At 44.5% G+C, this 20,876-nt stretch overlaps 3 protein-coding genes across 5 annotated transcripts; 2 read left to right on the top strand and 1 right to left on the bottom strand.

Annotated features, from left to right (window-relative positions):
• Positions 1-1,296: 1,296 nt before the first annotated feature.
• Positions 1,297-5,308, bottom strand: tmem151ba (transmembrane protein 151Ba). Its single transcript, XM_003971797.2, has 2 exons — positions 4,837-5,308; positions 1,297-2,999 (listed from the first exon to the last, which is right to left on the bottom strand). The coding sequence occupies exons 1-2, from the start codon at positions 4,924-4,926 to the stop codon at positions 1,563-1,565; spliced, it is 1,527 nt and encodes a 508-aa protein (XP_003971846.1). The 5' UTR covers positions 4,927-5,308; the 3' UTR covers positions 1,297-1,562.
• Positions 5,309-6,875: 1,567 nt separating this feature from the next.
• nfkbie (nuclear factor of kappa light polypeptide gene enhancer in B-cells inhibitor, epsilon) lies at positions 6,876-13,078 on the top strand. Of its 2 annotated transcripts, XM_011612178.2 has the most exons (7): positions 6,876-7,035; positions 7,119-7,664; positions 9,525-9,627; positions 10,643-10,853; positions 10,927-11,015; positions 11,918-12,166; positions 12,471-13,078. In XM_011612178.2, exons 2-7 carry the CDS (start codon positions 7,348-7,350, stop codon positions 12,537-12,539), a joined length of 1,038 nt encoding a protein of 345 aa, XP_011610480.1. In that variant the 5' UTR covers positions 6,876-7,035; positions 7,119-7,347; the 3' UTR covers positions 12,540-13,078. The 2 variants fall into 2 exon arrangements, with proteins under 2 accessions (XP_011610480.1, XP_003971845.1); XM_003971796.3 differs by having other exon boundaries at positions 6,885-7,664.
• A 216-nt stretch (positions 13,079-13,294) lies between these two features.
• slc35b2 (solute carrier family 35 member B2) lies at positions 13,295-18,960 on the top strand. Of its 2 annotated transcripts, XM_029849195.1 has the most exons (5): positions 13,295-14,372; positions 15,260-15,371; positions 16,220-16,407; positions 16,525-16,685; positions 17,075-18,960. In XM_029849195.1, exons 3-5 carry the CDS (start codon positions 16,236-16,238, stop codon positions 18,002-18,004), a joined length of 1,263 nt encoding a protein of 420 aa, XP_029705055.1. In that variant the 5' UTR covers positions 13,295-14,372; positions 15,260-15,371; positions 16,220-16,235; the 3' UTR covers positions 18,005-18,960. The 2 variants fall into 2 exon arrangements, with proteins under 2 accessions (XP_029705055.1, XP_011610479.1); XM_011612177.2 differs by lacking the exon at positions 15,260-15,371.
• Positions 18,961-20,876: the final 1,916 nt, after the last annotated feature.

Raw genomic sequence — 20,876 nt, 5'->3', positions numbered from 1 at the left:
ACAGCATCTCCAGCTAAATTAGGAATCCCTTCTACTGTCCGGAAAATTCAAAAAAACAATTAAAAAAAAGAGCGTTCTTGGCTGTGGCAAACGAAAGATGAAGGGCTCAGCGCTTTGCATGACGACGGCCATTATTACAGTATAAAACTGTCGAGTCGTGAATTCGCTTTGCCTGAAATGAAGGATTTCATTTTCTCGTCACCGTCATTTGGCCTTGTGCTGGGAAAGGCTTTTCCTTCCTAAATGACTATTAAGTTTGGTTCTCACACTGCAGCCACATCAAAATGCCGCGCAGCTAATGAGAAATGTGGTGTCAGTGTGAAACTGGCTGCTGCGTCAATTCTCCTAAAACTCGAGCGGAGTTTTGGGCTTTATTTAGGGACGTTTTTACATTTTATGCACGGTGCACAAACACGTGCATTCGGGGAACCAGTCATGACTTGCAGTCTTAAAAAAAAATGACCAAAAAAAGACATTTGTTTTACCCTGCATCCAACTGTGTTTGCAGTGGTTTCATTTGTGTAACTGACATTTACCATTATAGGGACTTTTATTACTTCTCATTTGCATAATTAGATGACCAATATATACTGCTTTCATCTATCCATTAGCCTGTTAGTGTAATTTTGTATGAGTTAAGGTTTGGAAAGTACTTTTTGCCTTTTTTTCTAGTTAATATTCCCCTCGGATCTAACGTGCATAGGGGGCCTGTTTTTTTTTTTTTAATTCCTTTAAACTAATTCTGTCATACTATTAAATCTGACATTATCAGTAGTGAATCCAGGCCTCCGACTATTTCCAGCATCTTTGGTGGCTGGCTCTCAGGCTGTCTCTAGATATACATCAGCAGCAGCAGCAGCAGTCGGCGTGTTGAATGTTAATACCAAGGGCTTAAATTCACCATTTCTAAAGGAAACATCTAGATGAAATGACTTTAGTTATGCTAGTAGTTTATTAGTGACAGTTGATCACTAGGCACTTGAAGAACGAGGTAGGCTGATTATAAATATGGCCAATATGAAATGAAAAAAACGTTTATAGAACAGGCATGGGTCTACTGATATTACAGTGAGTTTGCTGAGTGGTCATCTCGGCATTATACAAAATGTACAGTTGACAGCAAATACGAAAGCGCGTGAAGGTCCATTTCCACCCCCGTAATAAATTATTCACTGACTATGTTGTGATATCTGTAGTGACGCTAATTTCAGCTCGCTTCATATGACTCCATCTGATGTTTCGTTCCATGTGACAGGCTTGTAAGCGGAGTATTCGTAAACTCTGACTTGCACAGTCAGCTTTAAACCACCCAGTCACTTGCAAAGGTTTAACAGAGTCCAATGTTTGTTGCCCTTTATAAGCAATTTGGGATTTTCCAAAGAGTCACATGACATTTGTCTAAATTTTGCAATATTTATTCATTTAGGCCTCTTGTGGCACTAACAGGTCGAGTCGTGAAGGTCGAGTGGTTCTCCATTCTCACCGACATAACTCCCTCTGCAAAAGCAGATGTCGGTGCTGGCCTGATACTAGCCTCGGTTCCTGTACCATGATCCGATCGGTCACAGAGAAGTTTCCACGCAGGATCCGTTTCTGTGCAGGGAGCGGTGATCGTGGTTGACGCAGCCTTCGTTGCGGTGTACGATGATCACCGGGAAATAGAGCGCGTCCTGGTAGTCTGGAGGATTTTCCTCACTGGTTGGCTGATCTGACAGACAGCGCGTGCTTTCTGAGGGGCACGACCGCTCGTTCAGGCTGCCGCTGCTCCTCCACAGGCAGCTGCGCCTGGAACCGTGCAGCCGCCCCATTGAGAAGCGACTGGCGCTGAAGGGAATGCGCGGGCTCCCCGTGTTGCCGATGCTGAGGGCGCTGCGTGAGAAGATGGAAGAGCTGCTGATGGTACGGTGGCAGCGCTCACAGTTCTGCCTGTAGCTGCTGAAGCCTCCTGAGTACCTGTTCGAGGTCCCTGACAGCTGGGCCAGGTCCATGAGGACCGCCTCTGAGTAGCTGGGAACCAGCTGCTGATTGGAGCGGATGTGCCACTCCAGTTCTGTGCTGTCAATCGTGTTGACCCGAGGGATGCGTCGGCAATATGGCCGCTCCTCAGACGGTGTTACTGGTATGTAGTCAAAGCCAAACAGTTTCTCTATGTGGTAGTGTACGACGGTAGTGCGGTACTCTGTTAGCACACGCAGAGGCCAGGACAGGGTGAAAGCAGCTGCCGCCCAGAAGGTTGAGTTTGATGCATACCAGGGTAGGTGAGTAGGATCAGAAAAGGCAATCATATACTCCTTAAAGTCTACATTCTTCAAGTGCATCCCCTCGCGGGCCTCCATGTAGTCATCCAGGCCCTCATTGTCCGTGAAGAAGCGAGCCCGCTGCGTCAGATAGGAGTTCTCTGACTCCACGTTGGCGAAGCTGAAGCACTTGGTGAACCTCAGCCTGGTGATGGGGAACTCCTCCAGGCCGAGCAGGAGCTTGGAGATGTCCTTAACGCCGTAGTTGCCATAATCAAACTCTGCCTCAGCCACGTGGGTGTTGACTCGCTCATGGTACACCTGTGTGGTGGTGTAAGCGTCTCCATTGCGGTAACGTGTCACCTGCCGCGTCCTTCTGACATAGTGGTAGCTAATGGCCTTCCACCAGATGCACGGCATGGCCTGCTGCATTCGCTGGATCCGCTCCGCCACGCTGTCCACATCCACCTTATACTGCAGCTCGTTCCTGGTGTGGCAGTGCCAACACTCCACCAGGTAGACCACGTAGAGCATGACCAGGAAAGCCAGGGGGATGTAGATGTAGCCGTTGGAGCAAGGACTGTCGTGGTACATCATGGATTTCCCCTTGTAAGCGCTGTCGAAGGAGAGGCGGGTGATGGTGGTCAGCTGGCACCAGGCCATCACCCCGATACAGCTGTACATCAGCAGGGAGAGCAGCAGGCATTTCCAGTGGGTTTCCTGGCACAAGGTTTTGCTCAGGGTTTGTTTTTGAGGCCGCTGCTGCAAAATAACACAGAAAACGAACTCGTGAAAACTTACAACGACCAGGTTATTTATAGAATTATTACAACTATATTGTTGGATAATTAAATTGTTGAGCTTAGGAGTGTCCCAAATCTATGCTTGGAGTAATGGCACATGCATATAAAATATTGACGGAATTATTCTGCACTCTAAGTGCTTCTGCATCCTTTATGCATGAGCTGGAAGCTAATTTCATGTGTCTTGGCCTGTGCTTGGGAAAATCAACAGAATCACTGTTTTGATTACAGGACGTGATTAATTCACCGGTTGTTGTGAATCAGTGGCGACAGTTTGTTTATAATGGGACATTTTATGTCAAAAACAGGACTAATTCAAGATGGGTATAACAGACGGCACCATTAATGCCAAACCTCCCAGGGTTTAAAAAAAAAAAAAAAAAGCTGTTGTGTGACTGGCAGCATAAATCTGGGGCCATCTTTTATCACCACGGGATGCTGCCGGCGTCCGCGTGCGAGAGCTAGTCACGCCTACTGGGAACACAACCACACAAAGGTGGCATGCATTCAGAAGCCCCTAGAAAAACCACAGTGCTTTCAGAGATCGTTGTTTAAAGGACGTGTCACACCCTGCCTACTTATCCCCATTAAAGATCATGCTGATGGCGATAATTGAAGAGTTCTCCTCTCCATCGCTTACATCGATCAAAGCCTGCAAACAAGCGACCACAAACAACCTGCATCACTGCAGGGATGCATTGAGTGTCATATGGCGGGTATGTGCACTATGAGTGACAGACAAGCATGAATAATTGATGTCTTATCTCCATAATGATCCTCACCACCTTGGTTGCCTTGGCCCTCAGTTTTCCTGTTAATGTGAAGCTACTCTGCAGGCTAAAAGAGATTCACGCTAAAATACCCCAATTAGGACAAAGCAGACTGATCATTTACTCAGTTTTATGTCCTGCACACACAAAACTACACATTTATGAAATGTACCCAGCAACTATTATGTATGTGCAGCCGCCCGCCACACTTTATTCGACCCATGGACCACCAGAAATCCTGGTGAAAGATTAGCCATGTTAGCAAGAAAGGAAGGAAGTGACTGACAAATCTTTACTTTGTTGGGCTTCAACCTGCATGTCTGTATTTCCTGGTGGTTGAGAGAAAAGTCCAGGTTCAACAGTAACAGCTAATAATAGGCCTTCAAATGGGATAGAGGACAACACCCCCTCAATCACCATTATCCTCTCATGATATGTAATTGATATTACATCATTATTTTTCCCATCTTGAGAGATGATGACTTTGTGTTGTGGTGCTTATGACTATGTGCCACTCACGTCTTGGAATAACAAGATCAGGTTACATAAAACCCCTCTTGTGTAATAGATATGTAACTTATCCAATATCTGAAGTGCAGGGAGAATTAAAAGTCATGCAACAAGATTACTTAAATAAAATAAATAAATAAATAAACAAATAAAAGAGCACAACAAATGCTCTGCTTTTATTTTGATTTGCCTTCTCCCCCTGAGGTCTGTTCCCCAGGCCCCACAAAGGTTGGCGTCATTTTGCAAGCGCTTCAGACAAGAAAAGTACACCCATGCACGTTCACGTCCTCGGAGGCGCGCTTGGACAAACAGGTTGGTATTTATATTTTAAATTTTTATTCAGGAGAACTATCGCGATGAAATTTCCTCAATTTCAACCACAACCACAGAAAAACAATGCAGAAAGCTGACATTTTCCATTGCCATAACTAAAATGGGCACTAATAATCACAGTGTTGTTGCGCCTGGATAAGGAAAGGGGAAATATAGCCTGCACACTGAAAACAATGTCCTCACCTCCCCACGGGGGTTCTCCGACTCCTCTTCGGGAACGGTGGTGGGGCTGGTGCTGCTTTCACTGGCAGTTGCAGCCGATGGCGGGGACATGATGACAACAGTGTTCAAACCGGGACATGGGATCAGGTAGCTCCAATTTAGAGTGCGATATAAAAACACAAAAAAACCCTTTGTTAAACATCCAGAAGAAACTACATTCGGAAACGCTCAGAATCGTCCCAGCATCCTCCAGGTGGGCAGGCGTCGCCGGGGATCGCCTATTTGAATCATTGTGCATGATGAAAACGCGCAAAACTGGGTCTGTCCGCCTTGCATTGTCTGGAGATGCTGCGAAAACTGATGCAAGGGATGCATGTGGTGTTATAGGAAATGACAAAGGCGGCAGTCAGCTGCTCTCCCTGTAGGCAGTGTCCATGGCAGCCGGTGAAGCTGTGAGGCAGGACAAAGACGACAGGCAGGGGGACATGTGAGCACCCACCCCATCACAACAATGTAGCCTAAATAAAGAGGAGAGAGCACCAAGGAGCTGCTGAGAGGAATTCCACCCCCACACATCAGAAATTATATAGTAATCAAGAACGGCAACCCTTGTTTAAAGCATGGATGCACAAATGCATAATTTAATCAATGCATTTTATAAATTAATTAAGCTTTTGGGTTTGGCTCGGGTTTAAAATGTGCTCACATTCCAGTCACATCACATCCAAACTATCCAAACCAGACTGATTACTGGATTACAAACATGTGCCCAATTTTATTCAAATCTTTGTGACTTACTTCCTGATATGTTGATAATGTATGCGGGCAAAGGGGAAGCTAATAGGATCTAACCACAAGGGTTGAGCTAAATAGCTTAGCTACCTCAGCTAAAGTACAGTTCAGTTTTATATGGGGCTGTGCACACTTGTCATTTCCATTAAGAAAGGGTGACCCGTTGGGTGTAGCATGCAATATTATTTTAGGTATTCCATCCAGAGGGTAGCGATAAGTGGCCTGGCATGGTACGACATGGACAGGAGGTTATTGCTTCAGTGTGTAGCATATGGTCGCTTTGGGTTGAGAGCTAGCCCGTCACAAGCTGTACAAAACCAAAGCCAAACTTCGGGGCCTGATAAATGATCTGCCATTCTGCTCACAGGTTACCACAAACTAGAGCAGGAACTCTAGTTTTTACATATTCATAGAACACCAGTCAGAACAATCACTGTCGGAGCTTCACCGTGTCTTTATAACAATCAAATCGAGACCCAATCTAGAAACTTGAATGCCCATATGAACTTTACAATAAAAGACAAAGCTGAACTGGAAAAACTGATGAATAGAATTATGAAAATCTATAAAACAACTTCAGCTTCTGCGGCTCCACAGGAAGTGGCCTCTGGTAGTGAATAATAACTATGTTAATAACTGTATATCCATTCTTTAATCTAACCACTAATTCCCTGACATTCAAATTTGGGAGCAGGATTTAAATATATATTGATGCACATTTGGTTTGCATGTATTGGAAAAAAGAAACATTTCCATATTAGGTCTGCCAAAATCCAATCCTGAAATCACTGAATGTTTAATTTCAGTCTAAATGGGCTACAGTGCATTTCAAATGTAAAATACTTCTCACAATGTTTATTAATTACCCTTTTTATAAACGCAAAATGTAATTAGTTGAAATATATTTCCCCAAATATTTTTTACAGTAACTTAAACATACTTTGTTATGTTATTTTTGTTTGTCGTGTGTTACAATTTGGGCTTTATTGTGTGACACCACTACCATAATATAACATCCACTAAAATAAATCGATGCAGTGGATGGAATTTTATTCTCCGCATATGAACTACGTTTAAATCACTTTTTTTTTTTTTGAAATAACAAAAAACAAACATGGTTCGGATGTAATTTTAAAAGGCTTCGTTTTATTTATTCATCCAACCACTTCAACATTTCGAATTGTTATCGCGAATCAGAGTCCAAATGATCCGTTTATATTAGATTTAAATCGTTTTCTTTTGAAGGTTCGACTTCCGTTCTGGCAATAGGCTACCGGAACCTGACACCCGGTAGGGGAGCGCGTTGTCTTCACGCGCGCTGGGGAATCCCCGCGTGACAAAAACAGAATGTCAGCGCTTCCCCTTATCGCTTTACATTGCTCAGATGTTCTCAGCCCGGAGCGCATTCTCTAACCGGATATGTAGACGGTTGGTCGCCTTTGTACGACTATTTCTGACAAAACTGAGCCACACTGTGTTGTAGTAACTTCAGGTCAAACTTTCTTTTAAAGCCCTCCAACAGATACGACACTAGAGGCCCGTTGCTGTTGGATGGTGTGCGCTCGGCCAGTGGCATGAAACGCGGCGGCTCTATCCTTTGGTTTCACGAAGGAGCGGTGGTTTCTTCAGGCGTCAGCGGGCTCTTCTTCGGTCGTTTCGCCGAGCACCAAGCGGCGACGAGGCGCTCTCGTATCCTGTAAACTCTCGGCAACAGGCCGGAGCAGCAGACCCAGCACCGCCATGGCGAGCGACAACTGCAGGAAAGATGAATTGTTGGAGGAGAACCGCATAGACTCGGGCATTGACTCGTACCGCTCTATCCTGAAGTCGGAAGAACCCAGGGAGAGTCTCGGCACCGAGCCCGGGGACGCCAAGTTTTCCACCGCGGAGGAGCGCTTGGACTCATCCTACGGCTCTTCGTCCATCACGGTGGACAGTCTGTCAGACGTCGTGGGGGGCTGCAAGCTTTCCAGCCCTAAAGAGGAGCAAGCCCAGAACTGCGAACTGTCAGAACAGGAGGAAAACCTGCTCACCACCATCACCGAGGACGGAGACACGTAAGTTGCTTCTTTTAATGGTATCTTATTGCTTCTGCACGCTCTCAGCTCAGGCGTGCAGATAAGACTTAAACTTCCTCCGTTTTGACTTGCTTTTATTTTCCACTGTTAGTAAAAAAAAATAGTTTCCCTACAAACATGGAAGAAAAGAACCCAAATGTACCACTTCAGAAGATTTGGAGCCTGTCGTAATGAACGAACATCATATTGGATGTAATTGAGGTTTTAAACTCAAAACAGAGACATTTTATAGATGGAACAAAAAAAAAAAAAGTTATTTATCTATAGAATGGAATTTGTATGAAGTTAACTAACCCTACTCTGATCTGAACTTTAAATGGCATTGAATTTGGGTCGTTTTCTTTTCCTCCATGATGCTGGTTTTAAGGGGGAATTCACGATGGTGTGACACCAGCCACTTGTATTTGATGAGCCTTGTTCTTGTCATGAATGTGGATGGCGCTGCTGTATTGGAAAAGAGAAGTGAAACAGATATGGCCTGGACTTCCCCACGCACCGCACAAAGTGCATGCTGTGAGGCGGTACCCTGCACGGCTCTTAATCACTTATTGTTCTGGACAGAGGGTATTTGCACATGTGAGCTGACCCTGACGATGCCCTGTAGTTGATGACTCTCGTTTATAGGTTTCTCTGACCTCACATTCAGAAATGGTCATTATTTGTCTCAAGTGCTTCTTGCCACTGGGAGTTTCTCACTTATCCGCCCAGTGTGTTCAGTCATGTCTGGTGTAAGAAGAAAAAAAAAAATCCAGTATGAGCCATGGGTGTTCTGACACGGACCGCAGCGGTTTATTATGCCAACATGTTGTTTTCTCTCTGATATCTTTTAAGGTCACATGGCTTCATTATCAAAATGCAACTGTAAGCCAAAGGGCAAAGATATTCATCAGCGGGCATCTCAGCTGAGAGGGCTCTGCCAACGTCGAGATACTTTAAATTCTCTTGTCATTATAGTCAAAACACGTTGCGCTTTGTTTAGTCCAGCTTTGATCGGGGAAATGACTTGATGTATCTGTTTGAACTTGTGTCCTTTTATGTATTGTTGAACATGTTTTCACTTCTGTGCAGAAAAATGTAAAAAATCCACCTCTGTTGGGGCGTATGGCACACGCATCTGTATATGTCAGTGATGGCGTCATTCTAATCCTTTGCTGCGATTACGGTCTTAAGAGAGACTCGTAAAAATGAGAATATATAGGGACACTTGGTGGTTTGAATGTAAATGAGCAGCGATTGACTTCACGGAGGCAGACAGCTGTGCGTTCTGCCTGTGGGGCCGTTTGATCCCCCGCTGTCTGTCTCTGCAGGGGGTCGGTGGCGGCTGTCCTGCGATGAGACAAAAATGCAGCGTTGCCCTTTGAGGCGTCCGTATTAGCAGCCCCGGTTGAATCAAATCTGCATGAGCTTTGCACAAACCCAGTGTTGTTTGCATCGTTCCATTTCCTGCTCTTGGTACACATCTCTCTGCCCCGACTCGTAAGACGGGTTTTGAGGTTTGTATTTTTGTTGTGCTGTTTTCGTAAGGGTTCCGGGTTGACCTCTACGGAGAGGCAGTCTTCACAGCTCGTGTCTGTGACCTGCTGCGCCTTCACTACAACTGCACAGTATATTACTCAATGTCAACCATCTGCTTTCCACCCACATAATATTACAATTTGAGGTAGTGTGCTAAGATAAATACAGAAGAATTGTGAAGCAACGTTCTGGGCTTTTTGTCTTTGTTACTCAACTCGGATGCTTTTCGGGAGGAGGGATTGCTCAATTTAAGATCATGCACAGCTGCAAGCATTTGCAGACACTAACGCTGAAGGTCTCTGTCTTCCTTTTTTACATTTGTAGAATCCTGCATTTAGCAATCATCCATGAAGAAGAGTTCATTGCGCAACAGTTGATCCAGCTGTTTCCAAAAAATGTCTTGGACATCCAAAACAACCTGTACCAGGTGAGCCTGACATGCCTCTTCCTCGCTACACAGCAGCTTCTATTGGAATTTCTTGCTCCACAGTGACTTCCCCTCAGTCGCTAGCTTGTTTTTGGAAACGTTGCCATTATTATTTTACCTTTGTACTTCTAGAGAATTGTTGTTCCTCTTTATGTGCAGATTGGGAGAGACGCCACTGTGGGTAGTTCCAGTGGCAGCTTTTTGGGGGCTTTGAGTGGAAAATCCCCTCCTCTAACTCCTGTAGAAATAGAATCACAGAGAGGAGGTCCTTGTATGGCTGTGGGTCTAGGAATTGTTTCAGCCTCTCGACAGGTCAGACCAATTCTTTGGCGTGTGCAGAGACCAAAGTGAAACTGAGCACAGTCACACCTGTTGAAAGTAAAAATCTGAGTATCAGACTCAGCACTTCTCTTGTGAGTCAGATCTGACTCCATTTTGTGTCTTAATTTCATGCTGTAGTCATTCTAAGATGTCACCACTGGATTCATTCACGTCCCAGATTTACTCATTTGCCATCAGACTGAATGATGATGCATCCCTGTGACCTTTTTTGGCCAGATTGTTGTGCGTTGGACTGACGCAGTTTGGCTTTCTTTTTGATTCTGTCAAATTTAAAAACGAGGAGTGTCGCCATGAAACAATCCAGTTATTCACCCACACAACCCTCGACATAGGGGAATTTGGTGCGACTGCAAGGCTTGTTTGTCTTGGAAAGTGTAGCTTCCACTTTCTCTGTTGAAATTTTTTTTCCTTCCTTCTCTGAGTTGAGCCAACCGCTGGATGCAACAGGTAAATGCCTGTTCACTGTTCTCCAGAAGCCTGGGTGAAGCAGAACATCAGGGTTAAAACAACAAACTGTAATTGTCATTACGGAATCTCGAACATTCGGTAGTGAGGGTTTTCTAAGTCCCACTTATACGCAGAAGATATTTTCCTCCGTAAATATCTAACAAAATCAGGCAGATCTGTTCTAAAGTCCTGAAGACATTACAGGTTTTTGTTGGGTGATCTGCAGAGCCCTTTGCACCTGGCGACCTACCTGAACCTGACGCGGGTGGTGAGGGAGCTGGTGGAGAAAGGGGCTAGCCTGGAGCTGCAGGACCATGATGGGAACACAGCGCTCCACGTGGCCTGTCAGCAAGGCCAGGTAGAGACGGCTAGCGAGATGACCAAACACGTGTCCCCGAGCAAGCTGGCGCCAGTCCTCGAGACCCAGAACTGGAAAGGTGAGAAGACTAAATGCTCAAGGACCTCTCTAACCAAAGTTTGTCATTTAAAGAGTTTGTGGCTTGTTTGCAGGTCTTGCCTGTCTTCACCTGGCTGCACTGAACAGGCACCATCAGATTATATCTGACCTGGCAAAAAAAGGAGCCAACCTGAATATTCAGGTCAGTTCAGGAAACCTGACCCTCATCTGCTTTGTCCTGCGTTTTGGACACTACTCTGACTCACCTCACCTGACTGACCCCTCATGAGATAACACAAACTGTCTCTTCTAACATTTTTTTGGAATCAAATAATTAGTATGACTGCCCCGGGGCATAATGGAGTTGCTGCAGTGAGGTTCCTCCCACTCAGAGTGTGTTTACTGGTCCCAAAGTTGTGTCTCTGACTGTAAATCTGCACCTGTGCATTGCTGATAGTGATACTGTATGATCTGACCTCATGGCTGCCTGTGGGAATCATGGGGTCATAATTAGATTTGAGTTATGATAGGGCCAGGCACTTTGGACACTCATAATGTTCTAGTGATAGGATGGAACAGGGTTGTGAGACCAGAAACTACCCCAGACATTCCTCTTGGTTTAAGTCACGGGCCAAAGATATCACTCAGCCTCAGACACAGCCATGCCTTCTACTTGTTTTTCCTCTTCCTCAGCTCCTCCTACTTGAGTCAGAGGATGCAAAATGAATACAAGAAAACCAGGCAAACCAAATTGCTGCCAGCAAATGTGTATGAAAGCCCCACAGCCCCCTGCAGGAATAGGATGACATGCACACTGATCGTCAAGGACCTGCAGGACTTCCTTGATTTCCAAAAGACCAGAGCCAAGAGGCTTTGATCACAAAGCTCCTACACTGTGCAGCCTTTACTACTATCCCTTTGTTCACCCCGTCAACCAGACCAATTCAAACCTCTCTCTCCACCCGCCTTGATTCTCTAACCAGAACCACAGTCCATAATCTGCCACCTCGACCAGCGATCCTTCAGTCTCAAATTGTCTTCTCGCGGTGTTGCTCATCCGGTGTAGAATTTCACCACATTGTTTTCCATCTGTGTCCATCACAGGAAGGAACGAGCGGGAAAACGGCTCTCCATTTTGCCGTCGAGCTGCGCGACATCACGTCGGTGAAGCTGCTGCTCAGCAGGGGGGCCAATGTGGACACTGCCATGTTTAACGGCTGCACCCCCCTGCACCTCGCGGTGGGGAGACGGGACGCTTCCATCGCCACCATCCTCTGCCAGTCTGGCGCTGACACAATGCTGCGCAACATGGAGGATGAGACGGCGCTGGATCTGGCCGATGGCAACGAGGACGTAAGTGAGGGCGAGGGCTAAATCTCTAGGCCGTTGCTGAGGCTAGAATCCATGGCCCTGTTTGGGGGCACTTGGGGAAGGCTTTTTCTTTGTAACATCCCTTTGGATTTTATTGCATGATAGAGAAAGTGCCATCCTTTACCCCCAGTTTATTGAAAAATAAGATTTACACATATTAAATAAGAATTGTAAATTTCAGATAAGCTGCCAAACAGGGTCGTTTCTGCCGTATTCTGACAGTCAGCAGTATTTTCCACCTGATGAGACATTTCAATCTGATTATCTGAAATTCTTTCAACTCCAGATTTTGGCTGTATTTCCCTTTGATGACATCCAGATTTCCGGTAGGTCGGTGGTTGGCGTGAATTTTTGACTGATGGAATCACAGGCTGAGGGATTCAACCAGTCGTGTTGTAGTACATTTGAACCTGATCTGTATTTATCCTCAATGTAGACAAAATGTATGTGCACCATAATTGTAATTGTGCTTGAATGAACACAAAGAGTCGATGGACATGAGACAGCGGCCAGCTTTCTTTGCTTCTCACCTGCCTCTGCAGTGGTTGCAAACAAACTTCTAGCGTTTCCAGATTAAACTCTACCTCTTCGTCCTTTGAATTAGTTTAATCTGATGTTCCACTTAGTCAACATAAAACTGCTCCGGAAAGAGCTGCAGTCATAATAACACCAACTAATCATCCTCTCAATGTCTGATGTTTAATATTAGACAGTATACAGCTCGGGCCTTTGGATTTTGTTGTTGGTTTGCTGCTTGATTTTTTTTTTTTTTTCTATTTATCGTTAATCTGCAGTCAACTGCAACTGGCCTTTGACGCTGAATTATACTGCCCCGGCTTCTTAATGTAAGCAGTTCATTTATTTTGTATTAAAATAAAAATGTCATAAAGTTGCTGTCTGTCGTGCTCTTTTAAGTAAACAGTTGCTGGGATTAAAACAAAACCTGTTATTGAACATGTCACCTGAAACTTGAGGTCATGAATTTAACCTAATAAATCTGACTAATGGAACCAGAAAACAGCTTTGTTTTGTTTATTTCCTCCCTGGAGCGAAAGGGGATGGACTCAGCTAATCACTAAAATCAACTGATCATCAATTCGTCAGAAAAATAACAGCTGGGGTCACTTCAGTTTTTCCCGGCACGTTTTGTACAGACTGTTCTTGTCAGTTGTTTTCCTGTAATTGACTTCCTGATTGCTTTGACAGATAAAGAACTGCGGATTGGAAATTCCAATCGGCTGCAAGTGAAAGACAGGTTGTACAATAGAAACTCCCCATTGTGAACATTCAGTACGAGGCCATAGAAACTTAATTGTAATAATTAACTCATCACAAATAGAACCTCATTGTTGCAGCTTCTGAAAAAAGTATGAAGAAGTGGACACTTTTCTATGGAGAGTCTACTGCTCTTTTTATGTTATAGGCTCAGGATTGTAGTGCTAGCATGCTGGACAAACCATGCATCTTTCAATAAAGATGGAATAAATAAGTACACTTACTAACTTCTTACCATCCAACAGAAAGACCTAGGTTTAAATTAGAAAAATGAGTTCATTTTATTAAGGACATCACTACCGAAGTTAAATTAATCAGTCAGGGTGAGATCACAGAATAAATATTGTTGCCTCAGTTGCATATTAATGTCACTGAAAACCCCGTTTATATATAGAGTATTCTCAATGGCCTCAACCACAATTTCGATGAGAATCTTAATCTTAATCTTAATCTCGATAGCTGCAGAGGCTCTTCTAATTAAACAATACATTTTTTTTTAAAAATCGTAACTGTGATTTTTTTTTTTTTTTGCATTTATGTGGCATTTCGTGTACATTTATTACATAGGTGTATATTATTTAGCTCAGTTGGTGGGGGGAAAGGATTTTTTTTGTATCTGTAGTTACTCATCCGTGGCGCTGGGGGCAGTGTTGCCACGGCGAGCCCGAGGTTCCTCTCTTTTTGCAGGCCTTCGTTGGTGTTTTCCCTGCCTGGCTGAACACTTCGGCCATTGAAAGAAGTGGAAGCACAAGGTGGCTACACCCCATCAAAAGACTTGGTTTGTTTAGGGAACGTCTGCTGACACCCCGGCGAGGCTCCATGCGTTGTTCCAGCGGAGTAGTTTGAGTCTGTCGGCCTGTGTGCGACGCCAGATTTCGGGCGAGTGTGGGACAATGACATCTTTTTCATGGAGGTAACGATATCCAGCTAGACTGACGGCAAAAATAAGTGCATGTAAATATCTGATGCATTGTCATAATTCTGTATACTACAGTCAGTGTCCATCAGAGTAATGATAATTGTTTTTCTGGCTAGTGGACCCGGTGTTGCTCGTTGTGAGTTTGATGACGCAAATGGCTTTTTCCAGATATCCTGATTTTGCTTGATTTCGACTTTTTAATGTGTGTTTTACAGGGGGGGGGGGGGGGGGAAACCCTGAACTTTAAACAGGTTCATACGCATGTGTACGATCATCTTTGGCTAATTATGGCTAATTGCAAGGGTGCAGAATTCCTTGCAGTATTCCTACGTGTAGTTCCTCTGTATGTTTCAGTTGTTAGTTTGTTTCCACATATATATTCCACTGTTCTCAATAATAAGTGTTTACCTGAGATGTTCTTCCAGTAGTAACGGGTTTTATTTGTTTACCAAGCTCTTATACTATATAATAAGTAACCACCCCATTATGAACTGTATTTGACAGCTTATGCATCAGTATGAATAGGTGGCTTCTATCTACTGCTGCTGTCATATGGACTCAGAAAACAGGTATATTTCTGTCTCAGCACCTATGGTGGAGCAAATTCCTCCATGTGTTAAATAGCTTGTTCAGGTCAGTCCACCGTGGGCTGCTGGCTGGCCTGGAGTCCTGCACAAAGAGGCTCTGTATGCGTGCGATCCACAGACCCCAGGGAAGAGGCCTCCCTGCACATTCAATATGATCCACACTCAGCACCACGACTGCAGGGAGGACAGTCCTACAGAGGCGCTTCGCCGTGACCGTAGCTTTTAAAAATATTTTTTTATTTTGGTGGCGTTACAAGGGTGAATATCTTGTGTTATCTATAACCTGCACAACAGATCATCCTCTCAGCCACTGTATCTTGAGCTTATGGCATTCCAGTGTTCAGCAGTGGTGCGCTGTCTGGTGTGAGTGAGAATGGGGTGCTCGTCTTGGAAAATAGAAGTTGTGGTGAGTGTTTGCCAATAAATAAATGTGGGAACTGGTGGACAGTTAATGTCATATTAAGTCTAGTAGCCAAGCACCAGTAAAAGCCTCCCAGAAACTAATATCTGAAGTAAATGAAGAAGAAAAGAGTATCAGATATTTCATACATATTAAAATATAGTTAATAAAATGAAATCTAGCGTTACACAGCAGTTATAATGCTAATTCCATTTACAATTGTCTAATATGTAGTTGTCTGTAAATGAACAATTTATTTGAAAAACAAATGGTTAAAAAGGTCTTTCCATTTGGATGACTGTTTTGCTTGAGGGTGCCACTATAAAGATTAAAAATAGTCAACCACTGTGGGATCAACAAATAGGATGTCAGTGCTACAGGGCTGTTTTCCAAGGTAACACCCTTCAAATATTCATTATTTCCCCTTATTTAAAAATGTTTTCATTTACATAACGTTAGTCTACATGGAGATCGGGGCTCTTAGTGTTCATTTCAATATATTACCAAAAATAGGTGTACAAGAGGTGGCCATGATGTTTTCTTTTTCTAATATATTAGCAAACGTTTAATGCGGATGGATGTTCATACTTGAAACCAGACTAACCAGCACCCAGCTGAATAAGTGACAGGTTAAAAACTACCGTCCTGCCACCTCTGGATGTGCTCCTGTGTTGCTCATTATTAGCGAGTACACAACGAACAACAAGCCGCCTAAATATGACTTCTTCAAGTCATTTGATTTACTTTGACAGGCCATAAAAAAGGAAAAGAGCGGTGGCATGTTAGTGGGCTTGATTCCGTTGTGAAATCTTGAAATCTTGTTTGTTCAAACCTTTTCACTCCTTGTCCTGCAGGTTTGGGCTGGCAGTCATGTTGCTTTTTTTCCCTTCGCACGGCGCCGCTGAAGAGTTGTCGCTGCTGGAAGGCTGGCGCGACGTCTGGCTCTTACGCTTCCTGGTCAACCTGCTGGGATACGCCACCATCATCATACCAGGCTACCTCCTCATTCGCTACTTTAAGCGCACCAGCTACTTGGAAACAGGTCTGACTTCCATATTGCCATGTGCGGTAGTTCCTTTTTACCTGAAAAATCTATTCATGTGGATCATCTTTATTTGATTCTTACTGGTTGTCTGTGTGTTTTCTGCCTTTATTACAGGTAGCGGCGTTTGTTACACTGTCATAAAAGCCTGTGTGTTCGGCAGTGAGGCCAAAGCAGGTCTTTTGGATGATGTTCCGGTTTTACCCAGGAACGAAGGGGATTCGGGATCATCGGTCAAACAGGCCATCAAATTGATCTTTTGTGCCGCTGGACTCCAGGTGGGGATCCTCCCAGTGTATACTGTCCCTGCATACGCAGAAGGAATCCTCTGTAATCCATTTACCAACACATTATTGGTGCACTGGTTAAACAGTGTTTTTCAGGAACCCTTTGAAGGAGCGATGTCCTTGTTGGGTTAGAAAGACTGGTCCTGGGTAGCAACGTGCAGGGTTTAACTGTGTCAACAAACTGCTCCTTGCATACTCTTCATACCAACTTCTTCTCCATAGGTGCAGCTGGGGGGGGGGGGTTCAATTATTCAGCAGCCGTCACCTATGAAACCCAAGTAATGCTAATTGGTTTTGGGGAGGTTTTTTTTAATTTATTGAAAGATGTTCAAATGTGTCTTTTTAAGCAGTGATTTCAGTTCCAACTTTTTCATGTCCAGGTGTCCTACCTGACGTGGGGGGTCCTGCAGGAGAGGGTGATGACGCGCTCCTACGCTGCGACTCCAGAAGAGGCGGGGGAGAAGTTCACAGACTCTCAGTTCCTGGTCTTCATGAACCGGATCCTCGCTCTGACCGTGTCCGGGTTGTGGTGCCTCATGTTCCACCAACCTCGCCACGGAGCGCCCATGTACAAGTACTCCTTCGCGTCCCTCTCCAACATCCTCAGCAGCTGGTGCCAGTACGAGGCCCTCAAATACATCAGTTTCCCCACGCAGGTGCTTGCCAAGGCCTCCAAAGTCATTCCTGTGATGCTGATGGGTAAAATCATCTCTCACAAGAGCTACGAATACTGGGAGTATTTTACCGCCGTGCTGATCTCCATGGGCGTCAGCATGTTCTTGCTGTCCAGCCACGCCAGCAAACACCCGTCCACGGTCACCACCTTCAGCGGGCTCGTCATCCTCGTGGGCTACATCGTCTTCGACAGCTTCACCTCTAACTGGCAGGACAACCTGTTCAAGTACAAGATGTCGTCGGTGCAGATGATGTTTGGGGTAAACATGTTCTCCTGTCTCTTCACCGTCGGCTCGCTGCTGGAGCAGGGCGCCTTCTTTGACTCGCTTGCCTTCATGACCCGCCACTCCGAGTTTGCCTTTCACGCCGTTTTGCTGTCCGTGTGCTCGGCGTGCGGCCAACTATTTATCTTCTACACCATAAATCAGTTTGGCGCCGCAGTTTTTACGATCATCATGACGCTGCGGCAGGCCTTCGCCATCCTCCTCTCCTGTTTCCTCTACGGCCACGCCATCACTGCGGTAGGCGGCATCGGCGTGGCTGTGGTTTTCTTAGCACTTTTCCTACGGGTGTACGCACGCAGCCGCAAGAAGACGGGCCATCGGTCGGGGCAATCACACGTTCAGAAGGTGTAGCACTACACCGGGGTATGAACTGAGACCACGTTTTCAGTGGTCCCTTTTGCCTATTTTTGTGTATCTCTCAGTGGTACAGGAAGGAATGCGGCGGGTTTTACTCTAACACCAATATTTCTTCGTGGGTGACTTGTTAAATGAGGGGTTGCAGATATTTTGAGTGCCTGGAAGATTACACGGATTCCCAATTCCAAATAGCTTCAAACTGTTTCTTTCACGTTTCCTTTTTGCTAGTTTAAAAGGCTCCTGACCGTAACATTTCTTTCTGCTGTTTGATGCGGCATTCCGATCATCAGAACTGTTTTCAACTGTTCTGTAAAGTACGCACTGTACTGTCTTAAATACAGGTTGATCGGGATGGTTTGTTCATTCCCTCCACTGTACGTGTGTTGTGCAAAGATCATTGAATGGCTTTTCCCAAATTTCCCCAAATATATATATAAAAAAAGTCACCTTCTAGGAAGACAACACTTTGTCTTAATGTGGAATTCAATTTTTATAAACCTGTAAACATAGACTCACCTAATGGTGTTTATATTACTATTTAATTTATATTGTTTTAGCAGAGGCTACGGTTGCGCACTGTTGGAGTGTACTGATTAGAAATAATCTGCTCTCAGAGGCAGACGCTAATGTGGGTACATGTTACATTAGTTCATTTTCTTCTTATTTTTTGTCTCAGAATAGGTTTTTCTTAATGTTTAAAATGTTACTTATTGTTTATTTTCCACCTACGAGCCCGTTGTGTGTTTTTGGATGTCTTTTTCATGTGTTTCTTTGGCTGTGAATGTTTGGAGGAAAGTGAACGGACGATGGAGATGCTCGTCGCAGCCGTAACAATGTGAAAACACTGTTGGCCGAGGGGAAGATTAGCATCGTTAACGCATACAAGGGAAATGCAATTCTACTGTTACCTTGTTTTTATCTATTAATAATAAAATGTACACTGAAAAGGCTGTATTTGATCCACCTTTATACACACGGCGTCTGTTTTGATCTCTGGAGTCTTTACAGAGCAAGTGAAAAAGTTGCTTTTAACAGGGAGAAACCTGGAGCAGGATGATAAGGGAGGGACTCACCTGCTGAGGGCAAATATGAGGCTGGGAAGTGAGACGTGCCTCATGTGGGCAGATGTTTGGCTGAAGATGCAGATCTTCAAAAAAGTTGGTGGACTTTTCTGACTTTGGGTTAATTTACATTTTATTTACTGGTATTCTTCTCAACCCAATGTTTCTTTACAAAACATTGGATTTTAGTCCTCCATTTCCTGCTGTGTGTTGCATTCTGCTCTGCAGGATTCAGTGAACCTGAAACTGAAGGCCGGCTTCTGACTGTAAAGTGCGTGTTAACATTTCCTCCCTCTCTGTTGATGTTGCACCCGGCAGATTGGGGGAATTTCCCCGGACGCATTTTAATCTCAAGACGTCTTTTTAGCCCAGCAGTAGTGCGTCAATGGAGGTCTTCCTCTCTCCAGTGCTCACAAGGCGGCATTGATGCAGTCAGAAGGCCCACAGATGTAGAGCACTGCTGTAAACTCACATCTGGCCTCCACATCTGACTAAAGATGGGAGGCAGAGTGTTTGGCCTTTAGTCTGGACTCTTCAATCACTTAGACGATAATAGTTTTGGGATATGTTCTTTATAACTGGTTGTACATAGAAAAATCCATCAATAAGATTAAAGCATTGATGTTTTTTGCTTTTTATTTACTTGATAAGCTGCAAATGTGGTTGTGAATTCAGAGATGGCCCATGCATCTACAGACTTCTGCACATTCTCCACCGTTTAACTGCAACCCACCAGGTCCTGTATTCACTATTCATTCAAAAATAGTTTACAGCACATCTAGCCCTCATGACTCCACGCATGGACACCTCCCGTGTGTGACGAAACAAACTTTCCACCCTCGATGTCTGGAGTCACAAAGGTTGTCGTTGTCGTCATTTGCTGGATGTTACACGAGGTTTAATTTAGGCTTTCTTTTTTTCCCCCTACATAAGCACATCTCGTTTCTGTCTTTCTGCGTGTGGGTGTTTATCCAGTTCCTGCCTCTAGTGTTCAGTGCTTTCATAAATGAAAAGTCCTACTACGCGTTTGCAGCAGAATCAGACCAGGAGTTGCAGAAATGTCCGTCCCCATCACATAAAAGGTCGGGTTGTTGCAGCATATTCGGTTAAACGAGACCTTCGTATCTCATCTCAAGCCTCGGGTATTTCACAATACCTTTTTTCACATATAAGAGAGCGCACACAAAATATCAGCATCACTAAGTTTAATTCAGCAGTGTCACGGCAGTTATGCTGTTCCGTATGACGCATCCGAAGTTCCCCTTAAGCACTATGACTTGAATGAGGGTGTGTGAATTGAAAAACTGACGTCCACTAATTTTACTGACGAAAGCAGAAAAAGCGCCGGCAGCTGCCCACTCAGTCTAGTACAAAATGCACAAATTCCAGGTTAAAAAAACATACATCATCAGCTACATCAACGTTTCCTGCCGTTTTCAGGTGATGATGGCTCACACTTTACAACAATCCTCCATAATTTGTGCAGTGCGTGGTCTTCTAGAACAACGGAATGTTCTGCTTTTTAAGATTTCCTGAAATTATTTCATGAATTCAGGAAACCATTACACAATGTACATTTGTAAGGAGAAACAGAAAAGTGCAGCTCAGCATTGAATGCACTTGGGTAACTGCCAAAAGTGCGTGCGGCTCTGCCTGCAGTTACACCCTCACGCCGCTAGATGGCGATAACAGCACAGCAGCGTTACGTTACAACACTACTGGTCAGGCGTTGGTAAGAGATTAATCTATATTCAGCGGAATCAAATAATCTCCCTTCTATTAGAGGGAGAATGCAGCTGTAGTCT

The sequence above is a fragment of the Takifugu rubripes genome, chromosome 16 (assembly GCF_901000725.2).
Source record: "Takifugu rubripes chromosome 16, fTakRub1.2, whole genome shotgun sequence".
NCBI lineage: Eukaryota > Metazoa > Chordata > Actinopteri > Tetraodontiformes > Tetraodontidae > Takifugu > Takifugu rubripes.
This window is presented reverse-complemented; position numbering and strand designations above follow the sequence as displayed.

What these genes read in the sequence shown, in the direction of transcription:
- slc35b2 (XM_011612177.2), top strand. Translation starts at nt 14,353, where the DNA reads ATGACATCTTTTTCATGGAG. An exon ending in CACCAGCTACTTGGAAACAG is followed by an intron (nt 16,408 to 16,524) that starts GTCTGACTTCCA and finishes CCTTTATTACAG; the next exon opens with GTAGCGGCGTTTGTTACACT. An exon ending in TTTGTGCCGCTGGACTCCAG is followed by an intron (nt 16,686 to 17,074) that starts GTGGGGATCCTC and finishes TTTCATGTCCAG; the next exon opens with GTGTCCTACCTGACGTGGGG.
- tmem151ba (XM_003971797.2), bottom strand. Translation starts at nt 4,926, where the DNA reads ATGTCCCCGCCATCGGCTGCAACTGCCAGTGAAAGCAGCACCAGCCCC. An exon ending in CGGAGAACCCCCGTGGGGAG is followed by an intron (nt 3,000 to 4,836) that starts GTGAGGACATTG and finishes GTTATTTTGCAG; the next exon opens with CAGCGGCCTCAAAAACAAAC.
- nfkbie (XM_011612178.2), top strand. Translation starts at nt 7,348, where the DNA reads ATGGCGAGCGACAACTGCAGGAAAGATGAATTGTTGGAGGAGAACCGC. An exon ending in GAGCCAACCTGAATATTCAG is followed by an intron (nt 11,016 to 11,917) that starts GTCAGTTCAGGA and finishes TGTCCATCACAG; the next exon opens with GAAGGAACGAGCGGGAAAAC. An exon ending in TGGCCGATGGCAACGAGGAC is followed by an intron (nt 12,167 to 12,470) that starts GTAAGTGAGGGC and finishes TTTCAACTCCAG; the next exon opens with ATTTTGGCTGTATTTCCCTT.